The sequence below is a fragment of the Oncorhynchus nerka genome, linkage group LG4, assembly GCF_034236695.1.
Source record: "Oncorhynchus nerka isolate Pitt River linkage group LG4, Oner_Uvic_2.0, whole genome shotgun sequence".
Classification (NCBI taxonomy): domain Eukaryota; kingdom Metazoa; phylum Chordata; class Actinopteri; order Salmoniformes; family Salmonidae; genus Oncorhynchus; species Oncorhynchus nerka.
This window is the reverse complement of record NC_088399.1, coordinates 34,883,847-34,910,629: the sequence shown is the minus strand read 5'-3', so window position 1 is coordinate 34,910,629 and position 26,783 is coordinate 34,883,847. Positions and strand designations below refer to the sequence as shown.

The following is a 26,783-nucleotide window of genomic DNA, read 5'->3' as shown; positions in this document are numbered from 1 at the left end:
TCAGGACATGGTTGGTTAAGTGTTGGGACAGAAAAATGAAGAGGATGAGCCAAGTGGTGCAGACAGGGGACATGTCAGGACATGGTTGGTTAAGTGTTGGGACAGAAGAATGAAGAGGGTGAGCCAAGTGGTGCAGACAGGGGACATGTCAGGACATGGTTGGTTAAGTGTTGGGACAGGAAAATGAAGAGGATGAGCCAAGTGGTGCAGACAGGGGACATGTCAGGACATGGTTGGTTAAGTGTTGGGACAGGAAAATGAAGAGGATGAGCCAAGTGGTGCAGACAGGGGACATGTCAGGACATGGTTGGTTAAGTGTTGGGACAGAAAAATAAAGAGGATGAGCCAAGTGGTTGAGACAGGGGGCATGTCAGGACATGGTTGGTTAAGTGTTGGGACAGAAAAATGAAGAGGATGAGCCAAGTGGTTGAGACAGGGGACATGTCAGGACATGGTTGGTTAAGTGTTGGGACAGAAAAATGAAGAGGATGAGCCAAGTGGTTGAGACAGGGGGCATGTCAGGACATGGTTGGTTAAGTGTTGGGACAGAAAAATGAAGAGGATGAGCCAAGTGGTGCAGACAGGGGACATGTCGTTATTGCTGTTAGTTGCTAGAGTTAAACCCCTGCTACTATTGATCTGGCTCTTCTAGATTGATTTCCCTCCGCTCCTTCAGAGAAATAAGTCCAGACCAGTAGGTGAGGAAGGATAAGGATGCTGTATAGGTTTAGTTCCTGGGACGGGGTCTGGGCCAGGTGTGTTTGGAATAAGAGACGGCATAGTGGAAAAGTCCTGCTCGGCCTGTGGGAAACCGGAGGCGCGCACAGGGGCCAGGCCTACAGAGAGCACATGATATAAGGTCCTTCTTCCTAATAATTCCAGGAATTTCATTATTTCCTCGGAAAATATTTGTCCGGCATTTTGGCCGTGCATGAGGGGAAAAAAGGGTCAGGGGGGTTTAATGGCGAGATGAGTAAATCAACAACAGATAAAAGCAGTACTATTGTAGGTCAGAACCCATCTAAACTGAGTTCAATTAAGTCTAATGTATTGGCTCTGTGACAACAACACAACACACATCAGATGTGGACTGGATGGACGGATGCAGGCTTTAGCATGACTGCATAAAAACAGGCCTGGCTGCAAAGTGTCTGTCAGGGTGCATAGGATTTGCACTCTTCTGTGTGTATACATGTGATCAGCTTTGTATGAAAGTAATTGACTGCTTGATGTTGTGGGAGGCTGTTGAAAAATGGGGAGAGAGCAGTGCCTGTCTGACCAGTGGTCTGTATTCATGGATGCCAAAGGAAGCCAGGCTTGCCCAAATATTTGACCAATAAAAAAATATGAATTATAAAATAATTTATCTTTTGTCTCTCTGTGTTTTCATAATCTTATGTAAATTCACAAGTGGCTGAATCTTACCGGAGATATCATCAGAGCGTGGGAAACAGCGCCTCTTAGTATGTGTAGCCCATGTATCTGATGCTGTCTGGAGCAAAAGAGTATGACGTTGTCGCCATAGCATTTCATTGATTGATGCCAGCAAGAATTTGGACTCCCTTGATGCATTTAAAAAAAAAAGAAGATCTAGCCAATCAGCGTCGAGCTGATCTCAACTGTGGGTGGTCCTGGTGCAGCAAAACTCCCCCCAAGGGAGGCCAGTTTGGATTTGGATTCACACAATCAAATCACATCCAAAGCAAAATGTAATTTACAGAAAAACGTGTCTGTTGCGGATCTACATGTGTTGATGTCCTGCAGTAGCTAGCTTGTGTTGATGTCCTGCAGTAGCTAGCTTGTGTTGATGTCCTGCAGTAGCTAGCTTGCTAAATCGGCCCTTTTCTAAGCCATGGATGGAGATGTGGATTTGGACTTAATTCTCTCTACAGGCAATGATTATGTCAATGATTCTGATCTAACCATAAATTAATATGTTGTGCCACTGGCCAGAGAGATTGAAGTTCAATATGTAGCCTAGTAGGCTCATGTTACTAGCTAGCTAACTTAGCTGGTTCATTGTTGCCCATGCAAGAAAGTTAAGCTAGCAAGCATTTTAGCTACAGTGGCTTGCGAAAGTTTTCACCCCCCGTGGCATTTTTCCAATTTTGTTGCCTTACAACCTGGAATTAAAATGTATTTTTGGGGGGTTTATATCATTCGATTTACACAACATGCCTACCACTTTGAAGATGCAAAATATTTTTGGGGTGTGAAACAAACAAGAAATAACATAAAAAACTGAAAACTTGAGCGTGCATAACTATTCAACCCCATAAAGTCAATACTTTGCAGAGACACCTTTTGCAGCAATTACATCTGCACGTCTCTTGGGGTATGTCTCTATACGCTTGGCACATCTAGCCATTGGGATTTTTGCCCATTCTTCAAGGCAAAACTGCTCCAGCCCCTTCAAGTTGGATGGGTTCCGCTGGTGTACAGCAATCTTTAAGTCATACCACAGATTTTCAATTGGATGGAGGTCTGGGCTTTGACTAGGCCATTCCAAGACATGTAAATGTTTCCCCTTAAACCACTCAAGTGTTGTTTTAGCAGTATGCTTAGGGTCATTGTCCTGGTAGAAGGTGAACCTCCAACCCAGTCTCAAATCTCTGGAAGACTGAAACAGCTTTCCTTCAAGAATTTCCCTGTATTTAGCGCCATCCATCATTCCTTAAATTCTGATCAGTTTCCCAGTCCCTGCCGATGAAAAACATCCCTACAGCATGATGCTGCCACCACCATGCTCCACTGTGGGGATGGTGTTCTCAGAGTGATGAGAGGTGTGGGATTTGTGCCAGACATAGCGTTTTCCTTGATGGCCAAAAAGCTCAATTATAGGCTCATCTGACCAGAGTACATTCTTCCATATATTTGGGGAGTTTCCCACATGCCTTTTGGTGAACAACAAACATGTTTGCTTATTTTCTTCTGGCCACTCTTCCGTAAAGCTCAGCTCTGAACAGGGCTTCGGGCAGCCGAGCGGAAATGGAGGAAAACTCGCCTCCCTGTGGACCTGGCATCCTTTCACTCCCTCCTCTCTACATTTTCCTCTTCTGTCTCTGCTGCTAAAGCCACTTTCTACCACTCTAAATTCCAAGCATCTGCCTCTAACCCTAGGAAGCTCTTTGCCACCTTCTCCTCCCTCCTGAATCCTCCCCCCCCCCCTTCTAACTCTCTGCAGATGACTTCGTCAACCATTTTGAAAAGAAGGTCGACGACATCCGATCCTCGTTTGCTAAGTCAAACGACACCGCTGGTTCTGCTCACACTGCCCTACCCTGTGCTCTGACCTCTTTCTCCCCTCTCTCTCCAGATGAAATCTCGCGTCTTGTGACGGCCGGCCGCCCAACAACCCGCCCGCTTGACCCTATCCCCTCCTCTCTTCTCCAGACCATTTCCGGAGACCTTCTCCCTTACCTCACCTCGCTCATCAACTCATCCCTGACCGCTGGCTACGTCCCTTCCGTCTTCAAGAGAGCGAGAGTTGCACCCCTTCTGAAAAAACCTACACTCGATCCCTCCGATGTCAACAACTACAGACCAGTATCCCTTCTTTCTTTTCTCTCCAAAACTCTTGAACGTGCCGTCCTTGGCCAGCTCTCCCGCTATCTCTCTCAGAATGACCTTCTTGATCCAAATCAGTCAGGTTTCAAGACTAGTCATTCAACTGAGACTGCTCTTCTCTGTATCACGGAGGCGCTCCGCACTGCTAAAGCTAACTCTCTCTCCTCTGCTCTCATCCTTCTAGACCTATCGGCTGCCTTCGATACTGTGAACCATCAGATCCTCCTCTCCACCCTCTCCGAGTTGGGCATCTCCGGCGCGGCCCACGCTTGGATTGCGCCCTGCCTGACAGGTCGCTCCTACCAGGTGGCGTGGCGAGAATCTGTCTCCTCACCACGTGCTCTCACCACTGGTGTCCCCAGGGCTCTGTTCTAGGCCCTCTCCTATTCTCGCTATACACCAAGTCACTTGGCTCTGTCATAACCTCACATGGTCTCTCCTATCATTGCTATGCAGACGACACACAATTAATCTTCTCCTTTCCCCTTCTGATGACCAGGTGGCGAATCGCATCTCTGCATGTCTGGCAGACATATCAGTGTGGATGACGGATCACCACCTCAAGCTGAACCTCGGCAAGACGGAGCTGCTCTTCCTCCCGGGAAGGACTGCCCGTTCCATGATCTCGCCATCACGGTTGACAACTCCATTGTGTCCTCCTCCCAGAGCGCTAAGAACCTTGGCGTGATCCTGGACAACACCCTGTCGTTCTCAAATAACATCAAGGCGGTGGCCCGTTCCTGTAGGTTCATGCTCTACAACATCCGCAGAGTACGACCCTGCCTCACACAGGAAGCGGCGCAGGTCCTAATCCAGGCACTTGTCATCTCCCGTCTGGATTACTGCAACTCGCTGTTGGCTGGGCTCCCTGCCTGTGCCATTAAACCCCTACAACTCATCCAGAACGCCGCAGCCCGTCTGGTGTTCAACCTTCCCAAGTTCTCTCACGTCACCCCACTCCTCCGCTCTCTCCACTGGCTTCCAGTTGAAGCTCGCATCCGCTACAAGACCATGGTGCTTGCCTACGGAGCTGTGAGGGGAACGGCACCTCAGTACCTCCAGGCTCTGATCAGGCCCTACACCCAAACAAGGGCACTGCGTTCATCCACCTCTGGCCTGCTCGCCTCCCTACCACTGAGGAAGTACAGTTCCCGCTCAGCCCAGTCAAAACTGTTCGCTGCTCTGGCCCCCCAATGGTGGAACAAACTCCCTCACGACGCCAGGACAGCGGAGTCAATCACCACCTTCCGGAGACACCTGAAACCCCACCTCTTTAAGGAATACCTAGGATAGGATAAAGTAATCCTTCTCACCCCCCTTAAAAGATTTAGATGCACTATTGTAAAGTGGCTGTTCCACTGGATGTCATAAGGTGAATGCACCAATTTGTAAGTCGCTCTGGATAAGAGCGTCTGCTAAATTACTTAAATGTAATGTAAATGTCTCTGTGGGGTATTCGGCTTAAAGTGGTCCTATGCACAGATACTGCAATCTCTGCGGTGGAGCTTTGCAGCTCCTTCATGGTTATCTTTGGTCTCTTTGTTGCCTCTCTAATTAATGCCCTCTTTGCCTTGTCGTGAGTTTTGGTGGGCGGCCCTCTCTAGGTAGGGACCGTCGCTGGAGGCTCAGGACTGGGGAACTTCGCTGGAGGCTCCGGACTGGAGACCATCGCTGGAGGGTCCGTACTGGAGACGGTCACTGGAGGCTCCGGACTGGAGACCGTCACTGCAGGCTCCGGACCCGGGGACCGTTGCTGGAGGCTCCGGACCGCGGATCAACGCTGGAGGCTTCGTGCCATGCATCATCACTGGAGGCTTCGTGCCATGATTCATCACTGGAGGCTTCATGTCATGGATCATCACTGGAGGCTTCGTGTCATGGATCATCACTGGAGGCTTCGTGTCATGGATCATCACTGGAGGCGTCGGGCCATGTATCATCACTGGAGGCGTTGAGCCATGGATCATCACTGGAGGCTTCGAATGTGGAGCCGGAACAGGTCTCACCGGACTGAGGAGACGTACTGGCAGCCTAGTGAGTGGAGCTGCCACAACACGTCCTGGCTGGATACCCACTCTCGCTCTGTGAGTGTGGAGAGCTGGCACAGGACACACTGGGCTATGATGTCGCACTGGACGCATAGTGTGTAGAGCCAGCACAGGACACACTGGACCGTGGAGGCGCACCGGAGGTCTGGAGCGCAGAGCTGGCATAACTCATCATGGCTGGATACCCCCCTTAGCCCGGCAAGTGCGGGGAGCTGGAACAGGCCGCACTGGGCTTTGCTGGAGAACCGGGGACACTGTGCGTAGAGCTGGCGCAGGATAACCTGGGCCGAAGAGACGCATTGGAGGCCAGGAACGCTGAGCCGGCACAATCCGTCCTGGCTGAATGCCCACTCTAGCACGAGCTTGCACAGAGCGCACCGGGCTGTGGCTGCGCACCGAAGGCATGGTGCGCAGAACCGGATAACACGGTGCTTGATCAGTCATTCTCTCCCCACAGTAAGCACGGGGAGTTGGCTCAGGTCTACAACCTGACTCTGCCAATCTCCCTGTGTGCCCCCCAAATTTTGGGGGGAGGGGGCTGCCTCTCGTGCTTGCTTCGTTGCCGTCTCTCCCTCGCTGCTTCCACCTGTTCCCATGGGAGGCGATCCCTTCCGGGCCAGGATCTCCTCCCACGTCCAGGATCCTTTGCCATCCAGGATGTCCTCCCATGTCCAGTCCTCCTGACCACGCTGCTTGGTCCGTTTGTGGTGGGATCTTCTGTAACGTTTGTCGTCGGAAGGAGACCAAGGCGCAGCATGGTAAGTGTTCATGATTCTTTAATTACTCAGAACACCAAACAAAAACAACTAAAGAATAACGAACGTCACATTCTGCAGGCTTCACAGAGCTAACAAAAAACAAGATCCCACAAACACCAAAATGAGAATGACAACTTATATGTGATCCCCAATCAGAGACAATGATAAACAGCTGCCTCTGATTGGGAACCACACTCGGCAAAAAACAAAGAAATAGAAAACATAGAAATAAAGAAACTAGAATGAACACCCTAGTCATACCCTGGCCTAACCAAAATAGAGAATAAAAGCCTCTCTATGGCCAGGGCGAGACAGCTTTCTTGATGGTGCCGCTTGCTTGGTGGTGCCCCTTGCCAGTGTTCCAGACTCTGGGGCCTTTCAGAACATGTGTATGTATACTGAGATCATGTGACACTTAGATTGCACACAGGAGGACTTTATTTAACTAATTATGTGACTTCTGAAGGTAATTGGTTGCAGCATATCTTATTTAGGTGCCTCATAGCAAAGAGGGTGAATAGATATACTCCTGTCGCACCACTTTTCTGTTTTTTTGAAACAACCATTTTTTTTCATTTCGCTTCACCAATTTGGACTATTTTATGTCTGTTCATAATATGAAATCCAAATAAAAATCCATTTAAATTAGAGGTTGTAATGCAACAAAATTGGGAAAATTCCAAGGGGGGCGAATACTTCTGCAAGGCACTGTAGGTAGCCTGTGACAACAAAAACTAAAATCATACTGTATGACAGAACCATAGTCCGTTTTGCCAACATGAAAGAGAGGAGGATTGGCGTTCAACTGGTCTACAAGTACAGTAAGGTGAGTCAAACATTTGTTTTGATTGCGTGCACACACACAGAAATCAGTACCATGGACAGCCACATGATATTTAGCAACATTGGACTAAATTGTTTTTGGTATAATTCAGTTCATTTTCAGTGTATTAAAGCATATATAGCCTTGTTGATTTGATGTTTAAACGTTTAAGTTGAAATGGTGCAGGAATAGCGGAGCCAGTGCTCCTGTTGTCTTTGTGCTGACTCTGTGGTAACTCTGTGGTTCTAAATCAGTAGATGTTTAGTAAACTGTCTAAAACATGAACTTGCTTGACCTTGCAGGTCATAACTGTTTGCTACATGCAACATCTGCTTTGTGGACTTCACTGGTCAGATGTTGCTCTCCGGTTATGTGACGAAACAAACATATGTGTAGTTGAATGTATTCCGCCCCTGTGACTGTTGTCTTTTTGTTGTCACGGGCCATTCTAATTGTATATCACGATGGCGTATGAACAAATGCGTTATAGAGCAAACAATGCAACAGGTTGTAATATGGCTTTTCTACTGGCTTGGCCTCCTCAGTGATTTTACTCACACACAGCTACTGTGTCTGACACTACTTTAGCCACTTGGGCCTCTGGGAGTGAATATTCCAGTCTTGGGCCTGTCCTGCAATCGACTTTGTCTCTCTCCCTTTCTAACACTCGCTCTCACTTTCTCTGTCTCTCCCTCCTCTCTTTTGTGCTCTCCCCATCTCTAACGCCCTCCCTCCTTCCCACTCTCCCTTTCCCGGCTCCCAGGCTCTTCTCTAAGGATGTCTCTGGTTTAACCCAAATTAGGGCCTGATGGGTCAGTTTCACCCCCCTCAGTGCTCATCTCCCCTCATCTCTTACCCTTCATACTCTATCATTCGCCCCATATTCCACGTCCATTGCCCCTTGGGAGCCACAGGGGAGAGACAATTTTCCATTCATTTGAAGACTCCACTTTTCATGCATGCCCTGGGAAGAACATCTCCTGTAGATCACTTAGAAAGAGAGAGAGAGAGAGAGAGAGAGAGAGAGAGAGAGAGAGAGAGAGAGAGAAGAGAGAGAGAGAGAGAGAGAAGAGCCTCATAGAGAAGAGGCGGAAAAAAATTGAAAATGTAACTACACTAAATTCAGATGTCAGCGGGCATCTGTTCTGGGGCAGTCCAGGGTGCAAAGAGAGCTCAAACTGCAGTGTTAATGCTTTTATATCTGATACATATTAAATGAAAGATTATGACTTCATCCATTTACACCCATATATAATTCATATAAGCCCATAAATTTGCCTCGTATACATACGTCTGGGGCTGCTGAGTGTGAAACGCTGCGGTGAGTTGGCATGGTGATGGCGGCCTGACGGCCAAGAACACTTTTAAATCGGTGGGCCCCTCAGCTCTCCTGTCATCGGCTTGGTCAACACCGCAGACCCTAAAGGCCTCATTCATCCCTGACGTTATTACCACACTGACAGGCTCTTTTTCTCCATCCTTAATCTTTTGTGCTTTTTCCCGCTCTAAGGAGGACACAACCTACGTAAGACCAAGTGTTGACACTAGTGTTCAAAAGTTGGACACCCAAGCTAGACAACTGGGACTTCCAGAGTTAGAATTAAAGTACAGTATAGAGAATATGCACCTGGAAACACATTGATAAAGTTTCCAGTACTTGTAGTGTATCTGTTTATCTTAAGTGGAGACTCTTAATAGTGTTGGTGGTGTGTCCGTACCAACCAATCATAACCTTAAAGTGGGGTTTCAAAGGTGGTGGGACAGTCTTGAAAATGTGTTGGCGTTCTCAGGTCAAATTACACATGACAGTGTTGCATGTGAATGCCACTAGATTACATTTCTGTACTATCTCACCCATGTAAATTCCAAATCAACTCCTAAGTACTTACTGTTGTTTCACCTCAGATTTTCACATACCGGTAAGCACAGTCGGGACCAGACATAAGGAAGAATGTCATCCCATGAAAAATCCCCTGACAATAACATCAAATATCAGCAGAACCGTAAAACAGTATAACAACAAAGGCCTGTGAAAACAATGTAAAATATTTCATTTTATGCGAGGGGATTGTTAGGTATTATCAGTGGTATTTCCAGAGGAGCCTCTGTCTGTGGACTGCAGAGAAGAGCAGCTAGCAATGCAGAGCTGCTGAGCCGAGCGGCCTACCACTGTCCCCTAATAGCCAGATTCCTAAACACACTAAGTGGTAACAGGCATGAGGGCTACAAAAATAAACGCAGGACCTCACAGCCATTGTTCCCTTGCGTATGTAGTGCGTAGTTCGTCCAGAATTCCACAATTAAGGAGGAATGTCGAATAATGTTTGTAGTGCGGCCCTCCATGAGGTTCTGTAGACATACCATAATCAAACCAAAATAAAGAAGCACTCGGGGAGCTTCTCTTTTTTCAATGTCAGAATTCTCTCTCTTTCTTCATTTCTCTTTCAATCTCTCTTATCCCCCCTTTTAAGAGCCCATCTTTCATATGTCTGCAGGGAGATTTGAATGGAAGGGACTGTAAGTGTGTGCCAATAGCTGATTTCTATGAGACGCCGTCTTGGCTGACTGTTGATGAATGACTTTGTGATGATGACTGAAACGGAGGGGAGGGAAGAGATGGCAGACCCACCTGCTTCTTCTTTCTGATGTCGCCTCACACAAAGTTGTTTAGCAGCCATGTTAAACACAGAGAGTGCCAGCGAGACAGTGCTTCCAGGCCTTTGCAATGAGCATGATAGAAAACAGCCTAGTGCCTTGAATCTGGCTACATCAGAAAGACACAAATATTCCCCACAATAGCCCTATTTGGGGCCTTTTTCCACCCCCCCTCTCTTTAGCATGACGCTGTCCAAAAACATCTACTAGCATTCTGACATTGGTAGGTTTTTTTTTTCTCCAGTCACCGCTAGAAATTCAAGACCACAAGGACCCTCTACAACCGCTGCAAAATGTCTCTGTCCTCAGTGTTCGAGTTTCACGGCCGCCAAGAAAAACCCTTTACTACTGGAGCCCCTCAAGGTCCATGACGAAAAGCAGTTCCAGAGAGAATCAGAAACCGTTTTTCTCACTGCTGCTCAATCATCCTCCATGGCACAGAGTAGGAATCCTGCACATACTGGCAGGTATTAGAGCAGTGGAGGCCTCAGCATCTCCTCTCAGTAACCCTAACAAACTGGTGGAAAAAAACATGTATTTTATTTCAATGTTTTTATGAATACCACTAGCAACAACAGAATAAACACATTTTGAATGACATACCTACAGTAGAAAATAAGAGAATATCTTCTTTCTAATGATGTCAACTTCATTTCTCAACTAAAATTGAATAAATGACACTCACTGGAGTATCTAGCATAGGCTTTGATAAAGCACCCACGAATAGGCTACCAGTGTGGCAAGTGGCGCTGGCTGCTGGTAAGCTTTCTTGACTAGGACATTCATTTTTGCCAACACATGGCTAACCTTTGTATAACCACATGCTCTCAAAGAACAACATTTCAGTTACCTTTCCAGCTTATAGTCTTTGTAAGAGTTAACACTTCCTCTTCCAATTACAATGTGGGGAGAACAAAATCATTTAAAACTATGTACCTGATCTATTTATTGTAAAATGTTGATTACTTCTCCTTGCCATTATCATTCACCTGATGATAAGACAAGACATGCACAAAATACAGTACCAGTCAAAAGTTTAAACACACCAACTAATTCAATAGGTTTTCTTTATTTTTACCATTTTCTATATTGTAGAATAATAGTGAAGACATCAAATATATGAAATAATAACACATGTGGAATCATATCAATATATTTTATATTTGAGATTCTTCAAAGTAGCCACCCTTTGCCTTGATGACAGCTTTGCACACGCTTGGCATTCTCCCAACCAGCTTCATGAGGTAGTCACCTGGAATGCATTTCAATTAACAGGGGAGCCATGTTAAAAGTTAATTTGTGGAATTTCTTTCCTTCTTAATGAGTTTGAGCCAATCAGTTGTGTTGTGACAAGGTAGGGGTGGTAAACAGAAGATAGCCCTATTTGGTAAAAGACCAAGTCCATATATGAGAACATCGGGAACGAGAACATCTCAAATAAGCAAAGAGAAACAACAGCTCATCATTACTTTAAGACATGAAGGTAAGTCAATCCGGAAAATGTCAAGAACTTTTAACGTTTCTTCAAGTGCAGTCGCAAAAACCATCAAGCGTTATGATGAAACTGGCTCTCATGAGGACCGCCACAGGAAAGGAAGACCCAGAGTTACCTCTGCTACAGACAATACTTTCATTAGAGTTACCAGCCTCAGACATTGCAGCCCAAATAAATGCTTCACGGAATTCAAGTAACAGACACATCTCAATATCAATTGTTCAGAAGAGACGGCGTGAATCCGGCCTTCATGGTCGAATTGCTGTAAAGAAACCACTACTAAAGGACACCAATAATAAGAAGAGACTTGCTTGGGCCAAGAAACATGAACAATGGACATTAGACTGGTGAAAATCTGTCCTTTGGTCTGATGAGCCCAAATTTGAGATTTTTGGTTCCAACCGGCGTGACTTTATGAGACACAGAGTAGCTGAACGGATGATCTCCGCATGTGTGGTTCCCACCGGGAAGCATGGAGGAGGAGGTGGAATGGTGCTTTGCTGGTGACACTGTCAGTGATTTATTTAGAATTCAAGGCACATTTAACCAACATGGCTACCACAGCATTCTGCAGCGATACACCATCCCATCTGGTTTGCGCTTAGTGGGACTACCATATGTTTTCAACAGGACAACACCTCCGGGCTGTGTAAGGGCTATTTGACCAAGAAGGAGAGTGATGGGGTGCTGCATCAGATGACCGGTCCTACAATCACCCTACCTCAATCCAATTGAGATGGTTTGGGATGAGTTGGACCACAGAGTGAAGGGAAAGCAGCCAACAAGTGCTCAGCATATGTGTGAACTCCTTCAAGACTGTTGGAAAAGCATACCAGGTGAAGCTGATTGAGAGAATGCCAAGAGTGTGCAAAGGCAAAGGGCGGCTCTTGGAAAAATCTCATATCTCAAATATATTTGGATTTGTTTAACACTTTTTTGGTTACTACATGATTCCATATGTGTTATTTCATAGTTTTGATGTCTTCACTATTATTCTACAATGTAGAAAATAGTCCAAATAAAGAATGAGTAGGTGTGTCCAAACTTTTGACTGGTACTGTATTTTTTGCTAACGTGCAATATGATGGGGTTCCCTAGTTTTGCTGGTCTGCCTAGGAGGGATTCCTGAGCAAGAAAAGGTTGAAGACCCCAGTCCTATAAAATTCTTCCCGAGGCTTAAAGAGAAGAGCAATACCGGTGCAAAGACGTATCGGGCGCCCGTTTTCCCCTGCCGAGGGAGATATACTTCCCCCACAAAAATGTCTCTCGAAGGTAGTGTTACACTGAAATGAGTCCCTACCGCCGCTAGCAGAGTGATGCTGGCCGCTCTCCTTGACCTCTAATTGCTCCTTCTGGTCTGTCTAGAGTGTCATTGTTTCCAATCTCACTAGCTCTCCAATCAATCTAGCTTAATTAGGGCTACAGAGTATAGACAGAGAGCAAGGAAGAGAAAAGAGGTTGAAAAATGAAAAGAGAAAAGATCGTTGGTTTGGCCCCCCAAGTGTGGGACGCTGATTGAGCCTGTGTGAAAGCCAGATTGGACTAACAGTCCCAGAGAACACCCAGCTGGGCCAGACACACACACCGCCGGGGGTAGAGTTACACTCTGCTCAAAAAGGGCCAGCCAGGAGACAGTAGGACTGACTGACTGTGTATCAAAACCTCACAATCATGGACAGTGGATCACAGCATTGAGTAAGAACATTTTTGAGGGTAGAATGCACAGAATGCCATGTCAGGAACATATACTGAGTGTACAAAACATAAAGTGTAGTAAAACATCCCCTTTTGCCCTTAGAACAGCCTCAATTCATTGTGGGACTCTACAAGGTGTCTAGCGTTCCACAAGGATGCTGGCCCATGTTGACTCCAATGCTCTCCACAGTTGTGTCAAGTTGTCTGTATGTTCTTTTGGTGGTGGACCATTCTTGATACACATGGAAAACTGTTGAGTGTGAAAAACACAGCAGCTTTGCAGTTCTTGACACACTTAAACCGATGCGCATGGCACCTACTACCATACCCTGTTCAAAAGCATTTCAATCTTTTGTCTTGCCCATTCACCCTCTGAATGGCACACATACACAATCCATGTCTCAAGGTTTAAAAATCCTCCCTTAACCTGTCTAATCCCCTTCATCTACACTGATTTAAGTAGATTTAACAAGTGACATCAAAAAGGAATCATAGCTTTCACCTGGATTCACCTGGTTAGTCTAGGAATCATAGCTTTCACCTGGATTCACCTGGTTAGTCTATGTTATGGAAAGAGCAGGTGTTTCTACTGTTTTGTGCACTCAGTGTATATAATACTTGATTGTACTTACAATGACTTTTTCTTGAACAATTTTCTGACACAAAACTGTTGACTAGACCCTGACAAATCCTAAATGGACGATGCATATCAAATGGATATGAAACGCTAATTTGGCGCTAATTTTGGCCCTCAGCTTTCTTGAACATCTGTTTCAAATGCCTATGCAAATCCCTCATTGACATCAATTCATGATCTGTGAGAAACTCTTCAAATTGAACACCAAGCTATATCTTTGTTTAGGACTCATGAAGCAGAGATAAAAGCACAGACAGAGAGCTGACCTGTGTGGAGAGGAGCGGTTGAAGCAGGTCTTGGTCACATCCGTCACATTGGGGTTACAGCAGTCTCCGTTGTCGTAGAAGAAGTTGTCCCAGTTACACTCGGGGTCGCACACCCCGTTGCCCTGCTTGTACTCAGGGCATCGGCTGCGGTGCCTCTTACAGTCGCCTGCGTCGAAGCCTGTCAGTGTGTGGTTGCACTCTGGGTCACATGCCTCGTCGCCCACTTTGCTAATGTCACAGTTGGCCAGGACCAGACGGTGGCGCAGGGAGGAGTTGGTGACGTTGTGGACGCTCAACTCCCAGGTGATGTTGTAGACAGCGAAGGCCTTGTTGAGGTCCTGGTGTTGCAGTTGGATCTGATGAGGCATGACAGTGGGCCTGCGCCCAGCATCGTCCCACACGTTGACCACGCGGTATCGTATCGTCTTGGGTTTCCGGAAGGTCCAGGTGCGGTTGTAATTGGTCACCACTTCCACGTTATCGCAGATAGTTTGACCACAGGTTGGGGGTTCCAGGGTGGTATCCAAGGACCCTCCACTTCCACTTCCTCCTACCCCTTCAGCCTGTCCCACCCTGCTGCTGCTACCCTCCTCTTGCTGGGGAAAGCTGCCATCCTTCACAGTCAGCCACTTTCTGGCAGGGTGCTCAAAGGTCTCCCGGATCACCAGCTGAGGCGCATCTTGAGGATCCTCATGACCCTGCATATCCCTGATTATCTGCCTCTGTCCCCGGGCCTCCCTCCACAGATTTACCCTCTCTACAGCCCCACGGTAGTTATGGTTCAGAGCGTTCCCGCCCACCATCAGCACCTTGCACTTCTTGGTTAGATAGCTGAAGACGTTGCCCGACTGTTCCCGGCTAACACCCACCTGGGCGCCGTTGACGTAGAGTTTCATGTAGAGGCCGTCGTAGGTTACTGCCAGGTGGGCCCAGGTGTTGGGCAGGTATTGGCCATTGGAGTGGATGGAGGTGACTTTGTGGGCACGGTCCGTCTTTAAGGAGAAGAAGAAGCGTGGGTCGCAGTTGCCCTGCTCACTGACCGCCCGGATGCCCAGCAGCCAGCCCCGGTCGCTGGAGGCATAGAAACACTTATCATACAGACCTGGGAGAAAGCAGAGAGCGAGAGAGTCAGTTAACATGAGATAGAGAGTCATGGTAAGAAAGAAAGAGGGAGAGAGACAGAGAATAGAAGGATAGAAAGAGAGAGAAAAAAGAGAGAATGAAGCTTTGACTTTCAGATGTTCTTTAGTACGTTACCTAAGAGACACCTTCAATTAAGGTTGCACTATGCGGAAATCGCTCCACCATTTCCTGGTTGCTAAAACTCTAATAGTTCGCCAAATTTCAGTTATGTTACAAAATAAGCTTGTATAGTGTAGAGAATTGTACCATGTAAACAGCTGTGAAATATATATTCCATAACCCCAAAAAATAAATTGTTGTTTCAGCTGTTTGCAGCTGATGTACAAAACCAAAAGTAAAAGAGGCAAAAACAAAAGAAAAGGAAGCATAGAAATATCACACATAGAACAGATCTACCGCTTCTTAGACTTGCTTTCAAGTTGAATGACAGATCTATAACTCACATTTCTATGTGAATTTGGCCGGGTCACCCAAAAGGTTACATAGTGCAACTTCAATTAAAAGAGAACAACACAATCCAGATAGAAAGAGAGAGAGGGCGAAAGAGCCAGAACGTTGGATAGTTCACTGATCACCTCTGGGACAGAGAGAAAGAGCAGATGTTAGTCAACACTGAGCAGCACTGGGAGCCAGCATTTGTATTCTCAGTTAATAACATTTTTAAAGTTTAGTCTCAGGGCCTCACCGCTTTGTCTCCTGAACATCATCAACCTAGGAGGTCTGCCTCGAGTCACCCTTATCCAATTTACTGTTCATTTGACATATTTTGAAATGAAACAGTAAAATGAACAGTAAAATGTAGACACTCTACTGTAAAGTTTGTCTTATAATTCATCCAACAAAACATCAAATGCATCAGTGTGTCACGTAATCACATTCTCTCATTCATCAGATGTAGGCATTAACAATAAGGTACAGATTATGTCGTAGATGTACTACAATTATACATTTGAAGATAGCATGAGAAAAATGTCCTGGAAATTGAGTTAAGGTACATGCAGTATTTAGCTTGGGGAGACCCATAGACTCTTACAATGAATATTTCATGAATATGAGGCCATTTTAACATTTTGGGGAACCAGAAGATGTAGTTTCATGCAAAACCCTTGTTACGCTAGAGGCACCAAAACACCTTTTTCCTGTTGCACTTGGAAAGCATACAGTATGTCAAGTTCAGTGTGGTAATGTGTTTTCACTTCCCAGGGGATCTCTGAATGCTAAATGTTTATGTTTAGTGTGTGTGTGTGTGTGTGTGTGTGTGTGTGTGTGTGTGTGTGTGTGTGTGTGTGTGTGTGTGTGTGTGTGTGTGTGTGTGTGTGTGTGTGTGTGTGTGTTGTGTTCATGAGTGCATAAATGTGTGAACAGTTCATGTGTATACGCCTATGCACATACACCAGAGCACACTGACATGCCTAGCAGAGCCCCTCAAGCATGAGGGAATCCATGTGCTCACAAAATATTTTGGGGACCACCACTGCCAGGGGCCTACATTAGTCACATGTACAAACACGAGGGAAAGCAGCTCCCGAGTGGTGCAGCGGTCTAAGGCACTATACATCCCAGTGTAAGAGGCATCACTACAGTCCCTGATTCAAATCCAGGCTGTATCCCATCCTGCTGTGATTGGGAGTCCCATAGGGCTGGTGTGGGCCGTCATTGTAAATAAGAATTTGTTCTTAACTGACTTGCCAAGTTAAATAAAGGTTCAATCTCCATTCCTTCCCAATCCACATAACGCAATAAAGAGACCCAAGCTGGTTTCAGGACTTCTTCATACAATGTGAACCAGGTAGGAGTATCCAATGCAATCCCGAACCCATCTTTGTTACTCCATCTATATAGGACTTTTTTAAATTTTAACTTGGGAAGTTAGTTAAGAACAACTTCCTATTTACAATGACAGCCCTAACCTGGGCAGCGCTGAGCCAATTGTGTGCCGCCCTATGGGCCTCCCAATCACAGCCGGTTAAGACACAGCCTGGAATCGAAATAGGGTCTGTAGTGACACCTCAAGCACAGAGATGCAGTACCTTAGACCGCTGCGCCACTCGGGAGCCCACAGTTCCTCAATGAATTAATATGATCATGCTGATTAAAATCCGATCAGTGTCTTCACTCCCTTTAACATGATGCACATTAAGTAGGAGGATGTCATCATTGTCTGAAAGGGGGATATTCTAATGGCCAAGCCATTCAAAGAGCTTGGTGGGGTTCAACGTCAAGGTCAGCCGTATTTAGTGTGACGTCCTCAGTGTTTCCACTACAGTGGAAGGAAAAACTCCTCCATCTGTCAGCTAGTGCACTCAAGGCTAAAAGGTATGTTAAAATGCGTGTTGGGCTTCTAGTGTAAACAGCTGTCATAATTCTGCCATGCTCAATTAATCTAACATAGTACACTTTTCCAGACCCAACCTGCTCTGTGTTTAGATGGGGCACACACATGCACGCATGCACGGACACACACATGCACACACACGCACAGGTATTTGCATACACACACTGAAGCTAAGGCTAAAAACCATTCATGTCAGTTTAGAGGGCGACCTTGCTTGCACTTGCCATTTGTCTTTCCCCAAGGATAACACACTCAGGTACAAAAAAAAAAGAAAACAGAGAGAAATCTGATGAAAAGCAGGGAGAGAGGGAACAATGGAGGCTAGCCCATTGTGTGTGCTTTTGAACTGTTCTGGCTCTGAACGTCAGGGAAAGGGACATTGCATTCAGACAAAGTGAAGTTTTATTTTTTGCCTTTATTTAACTAGGCAAGTCAGTTAAGAGCAAATTCTTATTTCCAATGATGGCCTAGGAACAGTGGGTTAACTTGTTCAGGGGCAGAACAACAGATTTGTACCTCGTCAGCTCAGGGATTCAATCCAGGAACCTTTCGGTTACTAGTCCAACACGCTAACCACTAAACTACCCTGCCGCCCCAAGTGACCGCCACACCGTGTACTTGACATGTTGGGAATGTACATTGATCCTTAGACTCTAAACACAATTCCTAACAGCACCAGGCTCCAGTGGGGGTTTCAATTAAATCAATTAATTCAAATGACAGTCAATTACAAGTCAATTTCATTTTGCTCTATAACTAACTAACTGCTCTATAACTAACTGGAGACATTTTTCAACAATGTAATTAACTTGAAACCTTCTCATTACGTTTAATGATTCAAAAGAGAATTGTGTAATATGCAAATGATCTCGTGGCAAACCTATACAGTAAAAGACATCTTGGGTGAAATAACATTTATAATTTTCCAATTTTTTTTTTTGTCTTCTTAGATGCTATATGTCTTCTTAGATGTTATATGTCTTCTTAGATGCTATGTCATTGATGTTATATTTCTTAGATGTTATATGACATATTAGATGTTGTCTTCTTAGATGTTATAAGACTTCTTAGATGTTATATGTCTTAGATTTGACATGTTATATGTCTTAATGTTATATGTCTTCTTAGATGTTATATGTCTTTTTGGAGGTGTTTTGTCATCTTAGATGTTATATGTCTTCTTAGATGTTATGTCTTAGATGTTATATGTCATCTTAGATGTTATATGTCTTCTTAGATGTTATATGTCATCTTAGATGTTATATGTCTTCTTAGATGTTATATGTCATCTTAGATGTTATATGTCTTCTTAAATGTTATATGTCATTATTAGTTATTAGTTATATATCATCTCACAACTAAAACCTGCATAACACTAGTGCATCACTGCTGATGCATCTGCCAACACAGGCATTTATTGTCTACAGCTGGTCATGGAAGAGAAACTCTGATCCACTGTCTTGCATTTTCCTTTCTCTGATGCGGGACAGGCATTCATGACCTGGTAAAAGGGCAAAAGGTCAGATGTAAAAGTCATCGCACATTAGGACAGGGAACATGCGTGACATGAACTGCCATGAGGATGTAAAGCACATGGCAGCATTCAGTCAAGTTAAATTACAGTTTGAGTGTCCCCTTCCTCTTTAAAGACCATCTTTATGTATCTTTCAAAAGCGGGACACCAATTGTAACCACATGTCAACATGTCACAATATGGAGAAGGGAAGTTACAGGGGCTCCTCACATATTTTGGACTGGAGGGTTAGCTCAAAGTGTCTACGCTAAAGCAAAAACCATCGTCCTTGTTTCTTGTTTCTAAAATTAAAGGCTGCTCAGTGACTGGTGTCTGTATAGGGTTTGCTCGTGTTTGAACGAGTGCGCAAATCAAATCCAATGAAATCGCAAGACTGAGCTATTCCATTACTGCTACCATGGAATCTACCCTGGCTTCCTTTTTTCCCCTTATTTTTGGGTGGTCCTTTCTACTTCCTGTTTTCGCATGCTCATTTTGTCAGCGCTGTTCATGGTCCTGAATCTTGTTGTTCTGCTGGAATCATTCTCCTGCAGTTCCATTGGCCACATCTGCATTACAAGTGACAAAGTGTGTGTGTGTGTCATACAGGTCAGTTTAAAATCCCCAGCTGTTCTTACTGATTGATACCAGTAAGCAGACAGCGGGCACATCTCCTCATGTCAATAGGCAGTGAGTAATCCTGGCAAGTGCCCAGCAAATGTTACATACTAGCTACCACAAACAAACAGATATTACTGAGTACATTTCATACTGTACACATGTCAGCAATGCAACATACATACATCGTGGGCCCTACATATGTCAGCAATGCAACATATGTACATATATATGTTGGTTCCTGAGCCCTGGAACACCTGGCTGGCTGTGAAAGTGGTTTGGACTAGGACTTCATGAAGTATTCTACTAGCCCTGGTTTTGGGCTGTAGAGTCAATAAAGACCAGAAAGGAACCACAGACACATTTTTACAGGAGTTATCTCTGGTCCTCCGCCAGTCACTTTGGTCACACTTAGAGGTCTCCCTGTGTGTGTTGTATGGTAAACACTAAGTATATACCACACTACTGTACTACTTGTCTCCTCTCACTTATCAAACGGTGAGTTGACACACTCAATCAAAAAGCAGCGACAGTGATAAAAACAACTAGGGTGAAACAGCTGTAGAAAACAAGCCTGGGTCAAAACTACAGGATGGGACTGCTTTAGGCCTGGGATTGTTGGTTTTAAAAGATTAGGCATTATAATGTTTGTCGATTGGGATTTTATTTGTATTTTTTTTTATTACAAGGGTCTTTTCCCAAACACACTAATCTTAATGTCATGAAAACAAACAATAAAATGACATGCATAGGATAGGCTAAGACAAGAAGAGGTTAATATGCATTGTTGCGAAAGGGCTCTTAAGTAAGCATTTCACAGTAAAGTCTACACCTGTTGTATTCGGCATATTACAAATAAAATGTGATTTGATTTGAATATAAGTGATATAACATTACTCCGTCGTTCCCCAACGAGTTGAAATGCCTAGAGAGAATTTAATAAGGGTCTGGCTTAGGCTGCCCCCAACCCCAGAACAAACCTACACTCTGAGAAAACAAGGTGTTCTCTAGAACCTGAAAGGGTTCTTTGGCTGTCCCCATAGGAGAACCCTTTATAGTTCCACGTAGAACCCTTTTGATTCCAGGTAGAACCTTTGAGATCCATGTAGTTCTACGTGGAACACAAAAGAGTTCTACTTCGAGCCAAAAAAGGTTCTCCTGGGGGGACAGCCAAAGCGTGTAGCTAAGAGCGTAGCTAATAGACCAGGACAATATGGGCAAAAATCTATATCCCGATAAATTGACTGAATTATCACTATAATGACAACTTGAACGCTAAATTCATAATGTATTTAAAAAAACAAAAACATATTACCCTTAAAACTACTGCTACTACGACTTTAAATATTGTAGCTATCAATTGTCCCATCAACAATCACCCATACTAGCTAACATTTAATTTCAAACTTTACATGTCTCCAGTATAGGTTATTTATCGTAATGAACAATATCAGCAAAATGTTCACAATAAGTGGTCGGTGTTAATAATTTGTGGTTTATTGTCCCAGCTCTACTCCTACCCACTGGGGCACAGACGTCAATTCAACTTCTCTTCCAAGTTGGTTCAACGTCATTTCATTGAAATGATGTGGAAACAACATTGACTCAACCAGTGTGTCCAGTGGCTAGACCAGTGTTTCCCAAACTTGGTCCTCTGGGAGGCAAGGGGTGCACGTTTTGGTTTACCCTTACACTACACAGCTGATTCAAATAACCAACTAGTCATCAAGCTTTGAATCGGCTGTGTAGTGTTGGGGCAAACATCGGAATGTGCATCCCTTGTGGTCCCAAGGACCAAGTTTGGGAAAAGCTGGGGTAGCCACACATCCAGACACAAATACACAACACACGTACACGCATAAACAGGGGTGGTACAGTAGACCAGAATATACAGTATGTGTGTCTCAGTCCATGAGAGGCCTTCACTAAGTACAATAACAGGTCTATCATAATAAACATACTATGCTAAACAACACATTCATCAATATTGCCTTAGCAGAAGTGTGTGTGTCTGTGTGCGTGAAACCCTCCCTTCTGAAGGGTAAGTGCCTCACAAGGGGTAAACTACAATAGTACGCATCTGCACACAAGCAGTCAGTTGTTTGCTACGCTCCCTGTTGGCAGCCCATGGGATCGAATCTCATACCAATCTACATCAGAAGCAGTGGCACAGACACTGAAATATATCAACAGTACATAGACCTACATTTGAAAGAAATGCCGTCAAAGATTTGGCATTGTGGATTTCAGAATAACATGAAATAGTTTTGCCAGCTCGGTGTCTTCTCAATAATGTTCTTGCTCGCTCACACAATAGTCTCTACAGACGGGTTCTTTCCGGCAATGTAGGCTACCGTGTGCCGTTGCCTAGTTTTTACGTTGCGCAAGGTCTCGGATATCCGAGACGACTCACATAACATTCACAAGGTGCGTTTGTGCGTGGATGAAGTAGGCTACTTTCTCCCTCCTATCACTTTACAACGCTTAAACCACATATTAAAATCTATAGCCTGTACTGCCAAGACCCCCCAATCGATTAGAGGGTTTTAATTTTGTCGATGTTAGCGTCACCTAATGTTAATTGTGTCAAAGTTAGAGTCACCTAATGTTACGCGCATAGCCTATGTCTGCGGCTAGGTTTGAGGGATCTCGGACGCTCATAGCGCGCCACTCCGCGGCTCTATTCCGGTCTCGTAACCTCCACAGCCAATCCAGAAGTGTCGATTGGGAAGCATTTTGGATTTGCGGCACGCACAGTGCTCTCTAGTCACTTCAGAATAAAACATATTTCTCTCACTCTCCCCCTTTGCCTGCTGTGACGTGCCCACGAATTCAACGTTTCTAGCATTACATCATAGTTTAAAATAGCCAGACGCCTCATAAATAACACAATTTCTACGCACGATGACATCACCTGTCAATCAAGTGATGCAGAATAAATGGCAATATCGAACAACCTTAAAATAGGCTAGTTTATCTACAATTGTTATACCCAATATTTGAGTCATTTTACGCATGAAAGTTCATAGAAGGACATTTTCAAAAAATATACCAGGTTATTCATACAGTATGTGTATAAAATCTAGTCATTACAATGAGGAACTCTGTAGTAATTTCACCTGTGAAAGAAAATCGTATCTGAATTATCATACCCATGTATATGCTTATGCATGCATATACTTGGGTATGATCACTCAGATACGATTTTCGTTTACAGGTTATATTACTACAGAGGTCCTCGTTGTAATGAATGGATTTTATACATATACTGTATGAATAACCTAGAATAAAATGTCTGATACTGCTATTTTCAAGGCATTACATCATTGGCGCGGATCAGTTCTGAAATTAACTCACTCTCAACTCACTTATGAGTGCATGTTGTTTTACTGTGACAACCGTGCATGGTTTGATCTAAACAATTATATAATAATAGCCTACAAAGCTAAAGGTGAGTTATGACTTTCATTTGGTTTACTAACATAGCCTACTTTATTGCTTCATGTGTGCGTTTTAATACAATATACAGGTTTCACACTAAACTTCACACTAAACTAAATATGCTGTTGAGTTTTAGGTCGCATAAGACTAATAAAACCATTCCTTCATTAATTTGTGATCTGTGACAGTTGTGTAGGCTACCTGCAATCACCGTAGGAGATCGTTGACCTCCTTCTGGTTTGATCCACATCTCCAGCGTAAAATTCCCTCTCGGTATCTCCACGCCCGGCTTAAGCCGAAGTTGGTCACCCCTGCCGGTAAAATAAACAGCTTTCCCCCGACCTGGAGAGTTCTCCTCCGCCTGGGAGGAGCGCCGGCGCTGGCGAGGTACACGTCGTTCCAAGCCGGGCAATGAGCGTTTGCCCCGGGGCAGGCGTGTGGCACAAGCCCCTGGAAAGGTGGCTCTCGCCTCCCTGATACGCACCAAGTCTCTTTTGGATCTCCCCTTTCCCCGGACAGTCCCGCACTCTGATCCAAAACATAAGATGAGTATCACCAGGCAAAGCAGCCAGGGAAAAGTCCAAAGTTTCATTTTCAGGAGAAGAGGTGGTACCACTTTTAAAAAGAGCAATGAATAGAAATAAATGTGATAAATATAGGCTAAAATTCGTAGGTCCACAATGCTCTTCCCGAGTTTCGCTTTGTTTTTGTTTTTTCTTTACAGCCGCTTGTCAAACCGTAGATTCAGTCTAAATAAACCCATGAAGCATAATGTAATGTCACCCTTTATAATGTTAAGCCACGACCCCCTTTCCTTGCCCATGTAAAAGTAAGACTCTTCTGGAGAGATTCAATGAACACAGGAATATTTGATTCATCCATATGTTCCACGGTGTCTTTTCAATAGGTCTCATTAAACCAAAGGGATGACTAATAAGTTCTCAATCAGAGAGGTTGATGGTGCCCCCCATCACTCCTTGGATTGTATGAGTTACTCGCAGAAACACACAATTGTCCGCCAAACGCTTGTCACACCGTTTTCTTGTTTTCTTATCCCACCTGCAAAACAGTATACAAAATGCCACATATTAAAATTCAAAATAAGTGAAAATAAACCGACCTGTCATTATTTTATTAAAGAAAAATTCCTTGACTTGCTTTTTGATTTTCAAAAGTTGAAATGCACAACATCATCTTGTAAAGCGAGAGAGAGCTGCAGAAGTAATAAGCATTGCGATCCTCATTGATTTGCCTGAAACAGAGAGACACATGGAGAGAGAGAGCCAGCACTGGGCGTCTGCTTTAAGAGCAATTACTCTGAAAGTCTTTTTAAGAGTGAGCAACTGATGTTTCGAATGTTCCGGGCTGTGTTTTTTTTTTCAGCCGAAGTGGGAAGTCACAGGTACTCACTGCAATTCCATTTTTCCATGGCACATTGTGATGGGACGGGGTTTACGGAGTTTGGAAAGCGTATGTGTATCCCTCTAGTGGCTAAAATTCAAACAATCTAACACATTTTCTACACTTTCACTGATTCTGAGGCAAAACAGAGGACTTGGACTGGTAAGTGACAAGCCATCAAACAATTCTCTTGATGCAGTTGGATACCATCCCTATACGATTTCCTATTTAAAATATATGAAACCAAAGTTGGATGTCATGTCTTAACTCTTAAATGTTCAGCAGTAATCAATGAAATTGTGTAACCACCCAGGATTGGAAAATTCTCTTTCAAGAGTAGGCCAGGAGGCTGAAGTCGGATTTGATAATTGCACAACAAAGCCATCCAAAAATATTACATCTATAATTCCAGTTTAATATCCCACTTGTACTGTAACCGTCCATGTCTGTAGTAAAATACGGTGCATTAGGTTAACTAAAACAAAGCCGTAGAACTGACCATTTGATGTTCAGCACTTCCACCAGCAAAACGGCATTGTAATTGTAAACTAAGCACCAACCGATTGCCAACATTTTTAAGAAGTTTATTTTTTTGTCCAGACTGTCTGTCTTTTTTTTGTCTTTGTCTTTTGTGCAATCTGGACTGGCCTTGATTTCAAAGTCCACGGAAGTACATTTTTGGTCCTGACCGGACCAAATCTGAACCCAATCATAGACATATTTCTTTGGTGCAGTCTGGACCGGCTTTGATTTATCCCAAACATAGACATCTATGTTTCGCAAGTTTGGACAGCACAGTACAGTAGAACACAGCAGTGTACAATACAGTAAAGTAACGTATAGTACAGTAAAGTATAGTACAATACAGTAAAGTATAGTACAGTAAAGTATAGTACAATACAGTAAAGTATAGTACAATACAGTAAAGTATAGTACAATACAGTAAAGTAACGTATAGTACAGTAAAGTATAGTACAATACAGTAAAGTATAGTACAGTAAAGTATAGTACAATACAGTAAAGTATAGTACAATACAGTAAAGTAACGTATAGTACAGTAAAGTATAGTACAATACAGTAAAGTACGGTATAGTACAGTAAAGTATAGTACAATACAGTAAAGTACGGTATAGTTAAGTGATAATGCCAGAGAAGCTTGTGTTTGAAGGATATATTGGCACGGGTGTTGTTAGGTCTGAGACAAAAACACCGGCAATGTCAGGAATGCTTGAACCAGGTTATGAACACAAACAGTGCAATTAGTGCAACCAATGACAATAGTGAGGGGTGTGTCATAATTGCTAGGTTGATCAGGAATGAATTGAGTGAAACTGTTAAAAGCCCACAGCACATTTAATATATTATGCCATTGTTATCATTAGGATTAGCATCAACATACATTATTGTTTCATTTAATTTCACCTATATATTTAAATATTTCCAATTTCATTAAAAAACATGGTTACATGTAATCTTTTGGTTCAACCATAATGCATAATAAGCATCATCAACAGGGGAAACATATTGGGTGTACTCTGATAAGCTGTAGAAAAAATACATTTATTTACAAGACCTCTTCACAGAAAGTAACTGGTCATAAGAAGGACCTGAGATCAAAGTCAATATTCAGACCACTAGGGGTCAATGTTTTTAAACAGGATATCCAGTAGGCCTCCCTCTGTAGTAGTAGGATCTCAATGTTACCTCCTCTCCTTGGTAGAGCAACATGCTCAATGCATGTGTATTTAAGGGAGATGGGATGGTTAGCTTCAACAAAGTGAGCTGCTACTGGATAGTCTGTGTTCTCACACCTGAGCTGCAGTGTTCAGCTATGCGTTGTTTTAATTGTCTTTCCGTTTGTCCGACATAGGCTTTCTCACATGAACAGGTGAATCGATTACCCCCTTTGTCTTGCATGATATGACACCCCTAACAGGGATTTTTCAACCTGTATGTGGGTGTCTGAAGGATGTTTTTGTAGTACCATTGCACTGTGCGCATGATCCACATTTGTAGTTCCAATTTGTAATGCGTGTGAAAAGAGTGTCTGAGTGGGCTCAGGGGGTAGGTCAGATCTCACCAAGATATCCCCAATACTGTGACCATGCTTATAGACCACCAGTGGGGGCTCCTTGAAGAGGTGTCTGATTGCAGAATATGCCAGTGCTTTTTCAGGATTGCTTTCATTTTCTCCAAACACCTGGTGTACTTAGAGCAAAACACTGTTCCGTTATTTTTCTTCTTTGGTTTAGTTTTTAGCAATTCATTTCTTGGTTTTTGAGCATTGAGTTTTGTCCTTACAGCCTTTCATTTTGAATTTATCTGTAATTTTCTTAGAATTGTGTCAAAATCTGACTGGTGGCCACAGATTTGTTTAACACTGCATAA

The 26,783-nt window shown here is 44.0% G+C and overlaps 1 protein-coding gene across 1 annotated transcript in view; it reads right to left on the bottom strand.

Annotated features, from left to right (window-relative positions):
* LOC115117542 (pappalysin-1-like) overlaps positions 1–24,074 on the bottom strand; it is a 141,048-nt gene extending 116,974 nt beyond the window's left edge. The window contains exons 1-2 of the mRNA XM_065017483.1: positions 23,196–24,074; positions 13,945–15,046 (exon numbers count right to left, since the gene is read on the bottom strand). Of these exons, the coding sequence (XP_064873555.1) occupies positions 13,945–15,046; positions 23,196–23,586 (1,493 nt within the window). The 5' untranslated portion in view covers positions 23,587–24,074. The remainder of the gene's footprint in view (positions 1–13,944; positions 15,047–23,195) is intronic.
* Positions 24,075–26,783: the final 2,709 nt, after the last annotated feature.